Raw genomic sequence first — 17,161 nt, 5'->3', positions numbered from 1 at the left:
CTCAACTCAGTTGTTAATTACTTCTGTTGTAGTCTTTTCTTGCTGGATGCATTTAGAGCTTTACATGCGAATGTTTCTTCATTCTCTTGGATCAAGGCAGATGTCACAGAAATCACGCATAGATTTTTGGCTTGTTTTTGACTGGCTAGTTTCACACATTACGTCTTGTGGTGTTTCTCCTGTCCCTCGTTCAGATCATTCTTTCATAGATCTGGTTATATCTGATGCAAGTTCTGGTAACTGAGTTAAGAGAGGGTACTGGAAACTTAACACCATCGTCTTACAACTACACTCTTACTGTACATTTCAGGTGTTACAGACATTTTTGGAGAGTTGAGGCCTAAAGACAGAGGCTCTGCCATGTCTAAATGGGAATTATTTAAATATCATTGCTGCAAGTTTTCCATTCAGTTAAGCAGAAAACTAGCAAAAGAAAAATCAACCAAACATGCTGATATCTTAAAGGAAATACACGAGACCCTGTCCCTCTCAATGCCGATAGAAGATGACGAGGAGAAGCTTTATAAATTGAAAGAGGAATTGAATGATCTGTAGAAAAGGCAAAGGGTGCCTTTGTTAGATCCAGGGTCAGATTGTTAGAATATGGGGGGGGGGAATATGCATACTTCTTCAACTTAGAAAAGAGCAGAATCTAAAAATGGCGAGTAATAGAGAATTATGTGAATCTATGAAGCAGGGCATAATAACATTATTACCAAAGCCAAATAAAGATACTTCATACTTGGAAAACTGGAGACCAATTACTGCACTATATGCCAACTGGCTGAAACCATGTTTATAAGAAATTATTTCTGTTTTGCAGTCTGGGTTTATAAAAGGAAGCAATATCTCCAATAATGTGTGTCTTGTTTTAAATATTTTAGATTACCCAAAACTCATCAAAAAAGAGCTTACTATATTATTTTTAGATTTTTATAAAGCCTTTGACACAGTGGACCATGAGTTCATGTTTGAAGCGGCAAGGTGTTAGGGTTTTGGATATAATTCCTTAAATATTATATAAGAATATAAACAGCAGTGTCGTCGTTAGTAAACTGGCCAACAACACCTGTTTGTTTTTAAAAAAAATTTAGCAAGTTCCCATTATACTGAAAACGTTACACTTATTTTCAGATGTTAAGGTTAATCAAACTAAGAGTGAGATTACGACTGTACATGACTTGGATGTTTCCCAAACATTTGGAATACAGGTTAAACAGACAGTTTAATACCTTGGTATTTTGATAAGCAAATCAGTATTTGATAGAATAGTGGAAAACTTTTCACAAAAAATAAGGAATATATTTAATTGTTGGCATCAAAGAGACGTAACAATGAATGATATATTCTGCTTTCAAAGACTGAGGATATATCTAGGCTGGTGTATCCAGCACTGTCGCTCTATGTTGATTCCCAGATGTGTTCAACAATTGACTCCCTTTTATTCAAATTTATATGGTAAAACAAAACAGAATATGTCGAGAGTAGGAACACAATTAGAGAGAAATCAGAGAGAGGTCTCAATACATTGGACTTAAATACTGCTAATCAAATGTTCAAAAAATGGATAAAGAATTCTTTGTCTGAAAACAATATTCTATGGTTTTATATCCCCAATCTAATATTTGAAAAATGTTGATGGTTAAAATTAGCACATTCTTGTGATTTCAAATATAGCAAACTACATATTAAGCTTGCCAACTTCCACAAGCAAGCAATGGAGACCTGGAAGTTGGCATTTAAGCATAACTTCTTTCCCCGCAAGTGTATATTATTAGACACTAATCTACGCTTATAATGAATCGATAAATATTTTAGGTGCTAATATTTTATGGGATGATTATATAAAAGTGATCAAATCTATTTTTCACAATTTTCTTCATCTCTTTAAAAAATATTTCTGAGTTGGTGGCTGGACGAGAGAAGTCCCAAAACACACCATTGGAGACCAAGAGCTTCTTGATAGCACGTGCAATAACTTGCATATTAGAAAATGTCTTACGAGAGACAGTAGTATTTCTCCCAAGGCAATTTTTAAATGGAAATTTAAATATCTGATGATACCGGTTGAAAAATCTGGTTGAACTTAAATACATTTGTGATACCTAATAAAATTAAAGAAATCCATCTTTAAATCTTATATCAATACTACCCTTGCAACACCTTGCTTAACTCATTTAAATGTGATATCTCTGTGAAGTGTTCTTTTTGTAATCTGGAACCAGAAACAATTTTTAATTTATTTTGCAGTTGTGTATATTCAAGGGAATTATGGAAAAAGATATCTCTGCTAATACTTACTACATATCATAAATTTGTGAATTTCACTAATATAACAATATTGTTCCTAGCTTGAGATACTGACTCTTCTTTAACAAATGTCATTAATTATTGGAGCTAAATAAATTCCATATACATAAATCAACGTGTGACTCATTATTAAGACTTACCATATTATTAAGACTGAAATGCAATAATAATGCTGTAAAGACATCACTTCTTTTGAGTAAGATTATCAAGTATCTGTATTTATCATGAGTATGAATGCTAAAATTAATTTTCTTTCCTTTTTCTGGTGATGCAAAGCACTAGTGTCTTGTTATTTTGTTATTGGTATTTTTTCTTCTATATTGTAATAATGGACTTATGCCTGTACAACTGTATAATTTAAAATACGATGCAACATTGATATTTTGAGTGGGACGAGAACGACATTCGAGGATTTTTATCGTTCTCCGTACTGTATTGTTGGAACTTTAATTCGGTAATAGAAGATGACGTAAAACGTGTATGCGAAAACACAAGTATAAATGCTTGGTCATTTATACTTCAGGTGGTTGTGCGACACGGACTTTAATTTTGAAAACTAAAAAACGGAAGTTCCTTGTCGCAAGCCATCCAATAGAAAACGTTTATTTTGAACCTCATGGGTGGTTTTGGTGGTGGCTGGGTGGCCGCGGATCAGAAGGGTAGCGGAGCCGCGAATGCACATGCGTAAATCTTTCACGCATTTCCGGATGTCTCACAGTATTGACTGTCTCCGGTATGACTTTTATTACACATAGCGCAGTATAAATACAACGAATTTGAACATATGTAACAACATGTCAAAGTAATAATACATTTGCATTATCTCTAGCTGCTTGCCCGCGTTATTTTTTTTCGATGTCCTGTATGGGATGCCATAACAGTTTAGGCAATCGGCAGCTGTACTTGTTACGTATATTATGGCGAACCGTTGACCATAGAGCGACCCATGCAGTTTCATTGCCCAGTCAAAATTTTCAGTGCAAACAAATGTGGTTATGTATGGTGCATCGAAGGTTTCTGTCATCACAGAGCTATGGGGTACGGGTGAGATTTGCTCCAAGTCCAACAGGTAAGGCCGCTACTGTGTAAAAACTTTAAACAATTTTTTAGTTTTCGTTCATTTTTTTTGTTTGTTTAGTAATATTTGGTGGTAATATAATGAACACTCTTTAAATTAACATTAAGAAATCGCCTTTAGTTGTCATTGTGCTTGGTAGCCAATCCACGTCCTGTGTGGAGTCGAAACGGGCAATTGACCTGGAGCGAGTTTACTAAATTCACTGTCGTGACCATGATATTGTTCATAGGGACCATTTGCTCTTTAGTAACCTTTTTTATTTATTTGTTTGTTTTTGTTGCTTAGTCAAATTATTCAAGGTTGAATATGGGAAAATGCATAGTAACGTCTATAATCATTATTGTAATATTGTAAATGTGACATGTTAGTCAACGGACCAGTGCAACTAGGAAAATTAATGCCTGCTGTGATGTTTTAGGATTTTTGCACTTGGGAGGACTGCGAACGGCCCTCTACAACTTCCTTTTTGCAAAAAAACATGGAGGTAGCTTCATTCTGAGGATGGAGGACACAGATCAGAGCCGATTTCTATCAGGGGCAGCAGACAGAATTGAAGATATGCTTGAGTGGGCTGGTGAGCTTCACAGGTTAAGAAAACTAGCAGTTTAAGCATGAATGATACTAGAAAAATTCCATATATTAACCTTGTGTTGCTTACCTTTCAAAATAGGTGTAAGATTTATATATTTAAAAGTAAGGGTGATGATACACAGGGCAATTTTTTGAGCAATGTTGTTTGGGCACTTTCCCGTTGATGCTGGGCCACAACTTCCTTCATCTGCAGTGGGGAACGTTTTGTGATCATCCAGATCCAGATGAGTTGCCCTTTGCCTCACTTGGCTGGCAATTGCCTGGCAAGATTGCTTAAAAAGTTGCCCTGTGTATCATCACCTTAAAGGTATAGTTTTTATTTCAGTCTTTCTAATGTTGTAGGTTAATGGCTGCATGTATTAATGCCTGCAAGGGGCTGGTATCCCATCCTGCGTGTCTTCTGCCATGTTTCTAGGATAGGATCCAAGTTTTGTCCCGCTAAGTGGTTATAAAAAATGTTTGTTTAGTCGTTAAAGAGTAATTCTTTTCCTATGGCAGGAATTGCCCCAGATGAAAGCCCAAAGAAAGGTGGTGATTTTGGTCCTTATCAACAGTCGAAAAGACTGGATATGTACCGCCAGGCTGCTGACACCTTGGTGCAGAGTGGTGCTGCCTACTATTGCTTCTGTAGCCCTCAGAGACTGGATTTACTGAAAAAAGAGGCACTTCGGAGTCGACAGAACCCTCGGTGTGTGGCAGGACTTTTGAGGGGAGGGTTGGGGTCACATCTCTGCTTATTCCTCAGTACACACAATGGTACTGAGGAATAATACTATGGTGCTATGGTAATAATATTGCCCTTGAATTGTATATTTGTTCTGTTCAGGTATGATAATAGATGCAGGTCCCTACATCTTGACCAGGTGGCTGAAAAATTGGGCCAGAGACAACCCCATGTGATTCGATTCCGTCTAGAAGAGGGTGTGGAGCCATTCGAAGACATGGTTTTTGGCTGGAACAGGCATGAAGTCGCTGCTCTTGAGGGGGACCCTGTTATCATCAAAGGGGACGGCTTTCCCACCTATCACCTAGCTAATGTTGTTGATGACCATTTCATGCAAATCAGTCACGTGTTGAGGGGTTCGGAGTGGCTCATCTCCACCTCTAAACACTTACTCATGTACAGAGCTTTTGGGTGGAAGCCACCCACCTTTGCACATCTGCCTCTCCTCCTGAACAAAGATGGCAGTAAATTGTCCAAACGACAGGGTGACATTTTTATTGAACACTTTGCAAAAAACGGGTGTCTTCCTGAAGCTCTGCTTGATCTTATTACAAATTGTGGGTCAGGATTCACAAGTAAGTCTCTTTCTGTTTAGTTTGTTCTTGGCATTGCATTACACTATAGTAGTAGTAGAAGTACTAGTGTAGTTTGTCAGTGGTTCAACTTTACTGGTGTTCACATAGGTGCCAGTTTTACTGTTTGCAGTGGTAATTGTTTGGCGGTTGCCGTCTGATTATTGGTCTATTAGAAGAGATGCAGTTACCAAAATGCTTTTTATCATTTGATGTTATCCCTATAGATTTCCACCTTTTTAGCCATTCTGCAGTGGCATTCTGGTTTTGTAGTACATTTGATTAATAGTACAATTAGATCTGTAGTTAAAATTTTATAAACTTTGAAAACAAGGAAAGATGGTAGTGGCAGTAATTTCTCATTAATAAGCAGGTATGAGTTTAATGTACTGTGTCATCTATCGTTACATCATTTGTTTAATAAAAAAATTTAATAATTAAGGAAATTTTAAAAATCACTAACAAATTGTGTATTTTCTTTCCTTGTTGAAAAAACCACAGAAAACCGTCCCGGTCGAGAAATCGTTGATCTTGTCAGTGATTTTGATGCCTCAAGACTAATGACTCACTCTGCTACACTGGATTTGGAGAAACTTCCCGATTTTAACAAGTAAACTGATTTTCACTTACTCATTGCATAGTTAATGTGTATTCATTTAAAGGCCCAGCTATGTTAAATTATTCATTGGTAATAATTACACTAAACTAATTTGTTTAGGAAATGTGTTGGTTTGACCTTGAATTTGTCTTGGAACAAATCAACTTATTCTGAAGTGGCGAGGATGTGGTATTTTTAGAAAAAGGGTGATGCTTCAATTCCTCTATCTATATTTGATTACTCGATTATGAATTTAGCTTTATACATTTAGGGGACTAAAACAAAATATTGCAAGAATTCCTGTAATAAATTCAACAGCATTCATAAATTTTATGCCTGACAATTTTACTTATACTGGTCATGCGCTTGAATGCTTTTTGGTATGTTTTTATATACAGGATGCATCTGGTGCGCAGAATAAATAATGCAGCAAAATGTGATTCACTTGTGAAGGACCTGCAGGGCCACATCAGGCAAGCATATGGAACACAAATGCAGGAAGAGGACGTCCTTCACAATGACTACATCAAGCGTGTCCTTCATCTTCGCAAGGTTGTTCCTCATCTTCAAGAATAAGTGTTTTTATCTCATTCAGTCTGTTGTTGGTCTGCTTTTTCGGGCAGTAGCACTGAATCCACAAGATGGCGATGGAGTCCACATTGTTAACCGTGGTGTCATTTTTAAATTTTACCGTAATGCTAGTTTGAGCGTTTGAGACCCAAACAGCAGCAAAGCTGAACCAAAACATTACAAATATCGGTTCTTCCGGTTAAGACTCAGTAAAGCAGATTGTCGAATAGATTATTGGGCTTAACCCACCTGTCACGTGCCTAAAGTATCAACAGAATGTGGTCAGTCTGGTTGTTTAACTTAATTTAGTTCTTGGAGACAATATAAAGGGAGCAAACAGTAGCAACTACCTGAGTCATAGGATCTGACTATGTTTTGCAAAGTAATGATGTGCTAAATGTCAAACTTTTGAAAACATATACAAAGTCTCCAAAATTTACACCTGGGGATCAATAAAGTATCTGATCTATCTACACACACACAAATATATATAAATATATATATATATAAATATATATATATTTATTATAAAGCTATATCCCCTCAATATTAAACACTCTTGCAAACAACTTGCTCTTCCAAACAGTGAGTCATGTGCCTGTAATGACTGAAGTGTATGATCTATGCAATTGTAAATGTTGCATGATTGTTATGTGGTAAAAAACATACAGCCAGTAGTTTTGTGGGCAAAAATGCTATGTCACTAAGTGTCCCAGTGTAACATCTATAAATTTGTTTTCTTTAAGGGCCACATAACTTGTCTGCATGATCTGTTGGCACCTGATTACGCATACCTGTGGATAAGACCTTCTGTTCAGCTGGAGCAACTGGAGAATGTTTCTTCAGAAGCACAAAACATTCTGGCACTGGCTATGGAGTATGTTTCTTCAGTGTACAATACACAAAAAATGTGTGTTTTCAATCCTGAAAGGGACAAGCGGTTTGGAAAATGGATGGATGGATGGATGGATGGATAACATAATAGACATATTATGTTTAAATATTTTTCGTTAGAGTCTGCATCTTGAATAAATATCAGGAGTCATTAGCTTATGTGCGGGTTTTTAACGATTTTATGGCAGCGTGAACATATGTACCTACATCAGTTTGTTTTCTAAAGAATTACCCGTTTCATAAAAATAGCATGGGTTGGGGGAGTATTGGCAATAAATATTCTTTGCTCTGGACACAGTGTAGATCTGCACTTCGGTAGCATACCAAAACTAAAATACAACCTCACCAAACACGTATATCAAGATATATAAGATGCTAAATGCCAGGAAATTACTTATGCTACTGTGTCACTGTCATACGAAGAATGATACTCATTTTACACGCAAGCATTTATGTTTATTTCTGTATTTATATAATAATTCCTTTTCTTTTTAGGATGATTCTGAGACATGCCAGCGAACAAACAACGGAACATCTCAACCTGGAGTTGAAAGGACTAGCAGAAAAAATAGAAAAGTGCCAGTATAGATCAGTGATGAAGGTGTTGCGTCTGGCACTAAGTGGATTACAGGTAGTTCACCTTTGCTTTTTTTCCAATACCCTGTTAGGTTAGTTAAGGAAACATAAAATCATTAAGCACATCAACCTTTTTTTAATAACTTGTGAAAATATGCCATAATATAGTGCGCTGCATGTCTTAAAGTTTTTTGAATCAGATATAAACCTGGCTTACGGTCTTTTGGGATTAATTGGAACCGTCTTCCCATTGCAGCAAGGGCCAAGTGTTGCTGAGATGATGGTATCTTTGGGACCTACTGAAATACAGTATCGCTTACAGAGAGCAATGGAACGCTGATTAACAACTGATTACTACAGTTTTACACTTCTGTATTAAATGTTTTGCACATTGTTAACTGAAAGTGTCTGTGTTAGTATTTATCTGCTTTTCTAAATCCATTCAAGGAAAGGAGTATACTACTACTGAACTGCAAGATGAGGTAATGTTAGGCCAAAACCTTAAGGCAGACATACCATACAACCACATGGTTCATGTAAGGTCAAGCATTTTTCTTATTTCAGTTATGTATCACAATGCATTGTGTTTTTACATGTTCACTAGACTACTTTTTTTCTCGTTGCTGGCCACATTTATACCAAAAACATGTAAAGCACTCAGGGGAAAAGCCTATAGGAAAAATTTTAAACTTTTACATGAACTTCACACTTTACCATACGTGATAACATATGGTTCTAATTGGAAGTACATGTTTATTGTTTGTTGTTTGTTAATAATTTTTTTTATGATTCTAATGAGACATGATTGATCATGCCACACTCATTTGGTTTAATTAGACATAAGAAAATTCATGTCATGTTCTTAGAACACAAAGTGAACACACCAACTTGTCCATGTTTTAGTTGAGATCATTTGAAAGAATTATTCATAAATACTTATACAAGACATTCATTTAATATGCATTGTACATAATTATGTATTTTACAGGAATGGAGGACATTGTATGTATTTTGCATGAATAATGGACATATATGTCTACATACTTGCCAATAGAATTTGGCATCATTTTGGCTCCGTGTCAGCTGATCAACAGTGTTATGTGATGTCCTTAGAGTGCATTACTGCGTTTGATTTATTTGACACATGTTTTTAATGGTTACAAGGTTATGAATTGTCACGGGAACGCTAGCGATCGCGGGCAGAGCGGCGATCGTGTGAGGCGAACGGGCAAGAAGGATGCAGGCAGGCGGAAGTCGGGGATTAACAAGGGTTTAATATACAAACTGGGAGCAGGAGACATGTAACGCCAACTAACATCAATGACAGACAAAGCAAACAGGGGAGACCAGGACTTAAATACACCAGACTGAATGACAGCAAACGGAAACAGCTGGGTACAATTCGGGAAACACACGTGGGTAATCAGGGGGCGTGGCACACACGAGGAGCGGACGAGCCGGGCATGACAATGAATGAACCAGCTGTCAAAGCAGATCATAAAGAGTTATTAAACCCAGATTGTTCATTGCACATCCAGTCCTACAAGAAATCTTAAAGAACAAGTTACAACACTTATTTACTCATTCCTTTCTGAAGACCAGCCTTCCTTATATTTGTACTGTTGTGAAATAATGCCAGTAAGTTTCAGCATGAGATCAATGCATTATATGTGTAAAGTATCATTGATATATTAAAAGGATGTGCTATGAAGTGAATCTTACCATTGACATAGTCAAATACACATTTTGTTTCTTTAGCAACCAATAAAATAGCTTTCATGTTATGGCATCAACAGCATCGATATATTTTGCATCAATGAATCAGTTCTTTATATCATAGAACAAAATTCTAATTGGTTTAGCAATTTGAAATTTCACCAGTTCAGGATTTTAATAATTTTTTTACACCTTATTCACACAGTTATAAAGCTGTTTTTATGACTGATGTTTTTCATCAAGATTTTATTTTTAATGTTTATTGCAAAAGGCAGAGGCTTATTTTCCATGCTTCTGTTATTTTTCAATATTTTATTTCACATCTGCTTCATTACAAGAAGACGCCAATATTTGGACCTTCTGCTCTTTTATGGTCATTGACAATTTTAGACTTCCTGGGTGCAAATTCATTCAGTTAAATATATGCTGTGATGAAGAAGTGGAGATGTCATATTTTTCTTGACAAATGTAATTGTCAAATAAATGGCTGTGAGGTTCTCAGAAACCTATTATGTCCTCATATGAGCACCACCATGAATTTTATTTTATTAGTGTTGGGGAAAAAAATCCCAAGTAATTCAATGTATATTAAACACAAAGGCTTTAAAATCTGGGTATTTCGTAGAGAACCTACAGGTTACAGTGTGAAAGTTATAAAGATATTACAGAACATCAGATCATTTTCTTGTTTTTGTTGTACTGACAAGTTTTGAGGCTGCTCAAAGAATCAGCTGTATTTCTTGAAGATATATTCGTTCAACATCTGAAAAATATTACAACCAATCAAAATAATCTTGTTGAAAAAATATTAGCAAAGGAAAAAAATAAAGGTCTGGATAATTTTATGCACCTCCGCAGCAAATGGGGCTAGAAGTTAACAATCTGTAATAGCAAAGGCAATACTGAAGGCATCGCTGTTATTTGTAGTTTAAAAGGGCTCTTAATTGACTTGAAATTTGTAGAGCATTGTTGTACACAGTATCACACCATTCGATTTTTTAGTTTTATTCTTCCCTAAAAGTGCCATTACCCAAATTATAGTGAGCAATGCAGCAGATAAAAAAATCTGACTGTTATTTGTCAAAACTAATGAAACTTGAGAAGAATACAGTCTGGTGAGAGAACACACTTGCTGGTATAAAACAAATACATCCACTGAAGCCCGTTGACATGCAGTAAGAAACCTTCACATGTATTGGTGAAAGAGGTAATTACATGAATTAAGTAAGCATTCTGTGTTTTGGAAAACCAGAGGTCAATGTGTTTTTTTTGTCAGAAAAGTGAACCCAAGAATCTGCCATGTGTGGTTCGCATAGTCAAGCATGGCGGAGACAATGTCATCATCTGCAGTTGTCGTTCTTTATTAAATGCATGCCGATATCATGCCAATACGGCTATTACAGGCATTTCATTTGATCAAGATTATAGCCAATTAATCTTTTTCACATTTTCAGGTTTTTCACTTCCTTCCTGGGTAAAGTTACTTCCCATGACAGCATTTGATGTATACAAACAATGACACGGTCTAAGAAACAATTATAAAAAAGAATCTTGCAAGTTTACTCAAAGTTTTGACTCTTAAATTGTAATTTTGTTACAGTGATGTGTAATTGAAAAGGAGTCGGTAAACATAAATCTGAAATAGTTCATGTTATTTCTTTTGCCTTTGTTTTGTGCCAGTGCATGCACATTCTGACTGGTACTGTTATGTTAATGCACTTATGGAAAAATTTTGATAATGAGTTGAACCCATTTTTAATTTATTTTATTTATTGTTATATAAACGATATTACAAAGACCCCTATGGAAAATTACAGCAAGGACAGTGTTATCCTGCCCAGATTGGAGAGACCTGGGGGCTGCCCTAGAGTTAGGCATGGGGGGGCTCGTTGGCGAGTACCTGGAATCTGGGTCTGTACCCATGGGGCCCTGCCAGACAAAGCCTGAAGCAAGTACATGATTCCAGATGGACCTGATACATAGTGAGTGTGCTTGGAGCATCTGATATAGTATAGGCCCCATCTGGGAGATCTTTACCACACATCTCCAGCAGATCTTCTTGCCAGCCAGAGTGGGCATGATGTTCTGGGCCATCATTACTGAGGCATCTGTGCGGAGCTGTAGCCATGAGGTTATTTGTGCTTGTCGTGGTGGCAATCCCTATACCCAGTAATGGACACCAATAATAAAGGGAGCTAAAGAAAGCTGAAGACTGAAGAAGGAGGCCTTCTGAGCTTGGTTAGCTTGTGGGACTCCTGAAGCAGCTAGCAGGCACTGGCAGGCCAAACAGAATGCAACTTTGGCTGTTGTGGAAGAAAAAACTCAAGTGTAAGACGAGTTTGGAGAGGCCATGGATAATGTCTTTTTTGAGTCCTTGAAAAGATCCTGGCAGCCATCAGGTGACTCAGGAGGAGGAAGTACACCTTTACCCATGCTGTTTCCAGCAGGGATGGAGCTCTGAGGACCTCAAATAGTGATATAGTCAGGTAGTAGAAGGAATATTTCAAGGACCTCCTGAATCGTACTGTCACACCTTCCTTTGGAAGAAGTAGAGTTGGAATACTCAGAGGAGGACTCACCCAGGCCGGCCCTCCATCCTGGGTTGTTCCCTGCCTCGTGCCCATCATTTCCGGGATACGCTCCAGACCCAGTAGGATAAGCAGCTTGGAAAATGGATGGATGGCTGGATGGACTCACCCATCACTGAGGTTACTGAAGTAGTCAAAACATTTTTTGGTGGTAAGGCTCTGTGGATGGATGAGATTCCCCCTGAGTTTCTGAAAGCTCTTGGTGTTGTTGGGCTGTCTTCGCTGATACATCTCTTTGACGTTGCATGGAGATTGGGGACAGTTCCCTTGGATTAGCAGAATGGATTGATGGTCCCAATCTTTAAGAAAGAGGGCCGGAGGATGTGTTCCAATTTCAAGGGTATCACACTCCTTAGCCTTCATTGGAAGTTCCGATCCTGGGGTATTGGCAAGGAGGGTCCATCTGTTGGTCAAACCTCGGATCCAGGAGGAACAAGGCGGATTACAATCTTAGTCATGGAATGACGGACCAGCTCTTTGCCCTCAGAAGAATACTGGAGGGTTCATGGGAGTTTGCCCAACCAGTCTACATGTGTTTTGTGGACTTGGAAAAAGTATATGACCGTGTCTCTTGGGGGTTCCTGTGGGGGGGGGGGGTGCTTCAGGAGTATGGGGTATGGGGTTCACTGTTACAGACTGTTGGGTCTATGTATAACCAGAGCACCAGTTTGATTCATATTGCTAGTAATAAATCAGACTTGTTCCTGGTGGGTGCCAGGCTACCCTTTGTCATTGATTCTGTTCTTAACTTTTGTGGACAATATCTCCTGTTGATTGATTGTCCTGTCCTAGTTGGGGATGGGTTACTGCTAAGTATCTCTAGGTCTTGTTCACAAGTGAGGGAAGAAGGAAGCAGGAGCTTGACAGGTGGATTGGTACAATGTCTGCAGTAGTGCAGAGGCTATACCATTCTGTTGTGCTACAGAGAGAGCTAAGCTGGAAGGCAAAGCTATCAATTTACCTACCATCATCTATGGTCACAAGTTTTGCAGATATGAGTGGCAGAAAGGAGTGTCCTTCACAGGGTGTCTGGAGCTTAGACATTCAGGAGGAGGCCAAAGTAGAGCCGCTGCTCCTCTGCATCGAAAGGAGCCAGTTGAGGTGGTTTGGGCATCAATCAGGTATGCCTCCATGATGCATCCCTGAGGAGGTGCTTCTGGCATGTCCAACTGGGAGGAGATCCCAGGGCAAACCAGACGAAAGATTATATCTCTCGGCTGGCCTGCGAACACTTTGGTGTTCCCCCGGAAGAGCTAGAGGAAGTGGCTGGGGCGAGGGAGGTCTGGGCATCTCTGCTGGGCCCCACAACCTGGCTCCAGATATGTGGTAGAGAACTAATGGATGGATGGATGGATAATATTACATATTACAAACATGATCCCATACAGTACATATTTCCATACATAATCTGACATAGAATGGAATTGTCTGATTACCTGATGAATTGGACTAGGGCTGAAACTCCAGTTAAGCACATTAATACTGGCTGCAGCTTAGATTACTAAGTTATAGTTTGATGGTCAAGATAAATGTGTTTATGTGAATAGTTTAAAAATAGCTGAATTTAATTGGCAGCTGCAAAAGCAGGTCTGACCTAGAATCTTAAAATGCACAAAATCTTGACACTCACTTTCAGAGTGAAACTAATGTTGTTTGAACTTACCCCATTATTTACTTACCCTGAGTTTAGAGAAAGGTTAGAAAAGGAATTACAATAGGCAGGTCCTCACCTACATAGAATGACGCATTTTCTGTCAGCAGTTCTGCCATTGTACAACCCACCATTGTTCTTAAAAAACATTTATTCAATCACATTCATTTATTCATAATCACATTGTGATTATTTCAAATAATACATTCCTAAAATGCAATGATCCTCCCTCTTGTGTAATACATAGTCTTTCTATATATGAGCAGTCAGCTATACAATCCCTCAGGGTACAACTTGGGGAAAAAATAAAACAAGTGGAAAAAAACTGCTGTTTAATAAGAGAAGTACAGACAATGAACAAGAGATATTGAATCACATTGCCTTTGGAGTCACATAAAGATGAACTCTGGTCAGGGTTACTCTCAAAACGAAACCAGAATATGACAATTTATACAGGCATTTGGCATGATGGTCTGGCTCAAAATCTTTACCAACAATTATACTTACTGGACACTCCCTGCCAAATGACATGGCACCTTTCATTGATATGGATATGGAATTAAACTTTCAAATACAGCTTTTATGTATAGTGTATTCTTAAGTAACACAGTCCACAAACAGGCTTGTATACGTCATATTCATAGAAGCAGCATACGCAGAATTTGTTTAAGTAAGGTTGTTGAATTTATTTAATGCTTCCAAGAAAAGTTTTGTTTTTTCACTATAATAGACATACATTATGTTTTATTGAAAATATTTTAATATTGTAGTCAAGTGGTATACTATTGCCCTTTTTAATAAAATTTGGTGCTGGCCCTTAAAGGGCTGTGGCTGCCTCACAGCATCTGCGCATCGCAGGCGAGTGGAATGCACAAACGCGGAAGCATTTTACAGAAAAAACATCTCCCCGACATGTTGTCCTCACAGGTTAGTTGAAGGATAAATACCAGGCAACTATCAGGCGCAGGGAATAAAGCCAGGCCAAGATGGACGACAGCACTACCCAGTGCAGATGCTGCCCATAGCGGGTTGTTGAAACAAGCTATTAGTCAGTGATCAGTTGTTAAAAATTGTGTGTCAGTGCTACATGCTTGTTGGACACTGGTAGCCAAGTTAGTACCATTACTGAGAGTTTCTTTAGAGAACATCTGCTTGGTGAGCAGGACATGCATCCCTACTTAGACTACCTTGAGCTTGATGTGGAGATTATGGGATAACCCTGCCCGAGTGTAGCTTTCTTGTGGTGAAAGAATTCCAAAATTCTGACATAATTCCTGTCCTGGCTTAGTAGGAATGAACATTATTTGTCGATGCAGACAGTTGGTACACCGTGGGTGGAAACATTGCTGTCCAATTGGCGGGAAGCGTTGCAGCAGCTGCAGAGTGCTAATGTAGTGGAGAAGAGTAGTGGGAAGGGATAATGCGCATTGTTTTTTAAAAAAAAAAAAAATTGTGTTTAAGTGTTTTTTTTTTTCTTTCTTTTATTTGTCTCTTATGTTGGTTCTTTGTACAGCACTTTGTTCAGTGCTTGTTGGGGTAAAGTGCTCTATAAATAAAGTGGTATGGTATGTATGGTATTGTTACGAGCTCCAGTCGAGGGTTGGAGCCCGACAGAAAAGAAAGGGAAAGGGATAGGGTAAGGGGAGGACGAGACAACCAGGGATGAATGAGTGGATCGGTGTATAAGGAGTGACTGACATTTTTGTTTATGCAAAGTGCGTGTTAGTTTATTGTTTGTTTGGTTAGGGAGTCATGTGCAAGGATTGTTTTTTGCACTTAGGTTTAGGTTAGTGTTGTGTATTTGTAATAATGACTCTGTATTCGGAGAGTAGTTTACAACAGTTTTCTTTTTACTCCATCTCAGGTGTCTACTTCTTCTTCAAATCACTTGTAACGACACCTACTGATACGTATGTACAGGGTGGGCCATTTATATGGATACACCTTAATAAAATGGGAATGGTTGGTAATATTAACTTCCTGTTTATGGCACATTAGTATATGTGAGGGAGAAAACTTTTCAAGATGGGTGGTGATCATGGTGGCCATTTTGAAGTCGGCCATTTTGGATCCAACTTTTGTTTTTTCAATAGGAAGAGGGTCATGTGACATATAAAACTTATTGGGAATTTCACAAGAAAAACAATGGTGTGCTTGGTTTTAACGTAACTTTATTCTTTCATGAGTTATTTACAACTTTCTCTTTCTTTACAGCCATTGACATGTCGCAGAGGTTAATACGTGAGGAGCGGATAGAAATTGTGTTGATGTCTGGTGAACACAGTAACCGGGTCATTGCAGCTATTGGTCTGACACTAACCCACATTGGATAGATCCCTCCAAGACTGTTGGAACAAAAAAATTGATGGTATTATTATTAAACAAAATTAAACAAAGCACAGAGCATCAGCAAACAACAGTTCTGAATATTGCAACGTGTAGTCCTAAGACACTAAATATTCCACGATACATTGTTTTGTAACACACATTTATTTTATTTTTTTAAGTAACATAGTCCTTAGACCACACTGGAGCACGATGCACTCTACAAGTATGTAGGACTTGAGGAAGAGGAATTGCCATTTGAGGTATTTGAGATGCTACAGGAGGTATGAAGGAGTCTTCTGCTACAGAAGTTGTAGCAGGTGTGTTGACAAAGGACGCAGCCGGAGCCAAATGCATAGCATTCCAAACTTTCCCATCTGAGAGGAGGTATGTTGCTGCACCTCTCTGGGCAACAACCTTAAGAGGCTGTGTAAACTTGCACTGCCCTGTCTTGATGATCCCAGGCTTTCTAACACGCACAAATGTCCCAACGTTTATCTTTGGAGGTGTTGCACTGCGTCGCAGTTCTGTATACTCTTTAATTTTGTTTTGTGATTGTTGAATGATTTGTTTTAAATTCTTTTTATTCTTTGGTGGGGTCACGCCTGGAAGACCACTCACATGTAGTTTTGTCCTAATTTGTCGGCCATGCAAAAGTTCGGCAGACGACAGTTTTGTCACAGCATGTGGAGTTGCCCTGTATGTATGCAAAAACTCTGTCACAAAAGCTTTCCACTCTTTACCTTCAATGCTAGCAGTCTGTAAACAGTCTGTTAAAGCGTCCAATCTCACCATTTGCTTGGGGGTAATAGACAGAGCTACGATAATGTTTAATATCTCTCTCTGTAAGGAATGCCTCAAACTCAGCAGAAACGAATTGTGAACCATTGTTGGTCACAAGTTCCAGCGGATTCCCTTCACGACTGAATGTAGCAGATACAAACTTTATAATAGTTGCAGAAGTAACA

At 38.2% G+C, this 17,161-nt stretch overlaps 1 protein-coding gene across 2 annotated transcripts; it reads left to right on the top strand.

Annotated features, from left to right (window-relative positions):
- The first annotated feature begins 2,956 nt into the window (after positions 1–2,956).
- Positions 2,957–8,317, top strand: ears2 (glutamyl-tRNA synthetase 2, mitochondrial). 2 transcript variants are annotated; one of them, XM_049014373.1, is made up of 9 exons: positions 2,957–3,379; positions 3,807–3,962; positions 4,478–4,667; positions 4,806–5,278; positions 5,777–5,885; positions 6,272–6,425; positions 7,190–7,320; positions 7,833–7,968; positions 8,170–8,317. In XM_049014373.1, the coding sequence occupies exons 1-9, from the start codon at positions 3,166–3,168 to the stop codon at positions 8,251–8,253; spliced, it is 1,647 nt and encodes a 548-aa protein (XP_048870330.1). In that variant the 5' UTR covers positions 2,957–3,165; the 3' UTR covers positions 8,254–8,317. The 2 variants fall into 2 exon arrangements, with proteins under 2 accessions (XP_048870330.1, XP_048870331.1); XM_049014374.1 differs by having other exon boundaries at positions 2,958–3,379; positions 4,806–4,900.
- The last annotated feature ends 8,844 nt before the right edge of the window (positions 8,318–17,161 follow it).

This window comes from Brienomyrus brachyistius, chromosome 5 (assembly GCF_023856365.1).
Source record: "Brienomyrus brachyistius isolate T26 chromosome 5, BBRACH_0.4, whole genome shotgun sequence".
Lineage (NCBI taxonomy): Eukaryota > Metazoa > Chordata > Actinopteri > Osteoglossiformes > Mormyridae > Brienomyrus > Brienomyrus brachyistius.
This window is presented reverse-complemented; position numbering and strand designations above follow the sequence as displayed.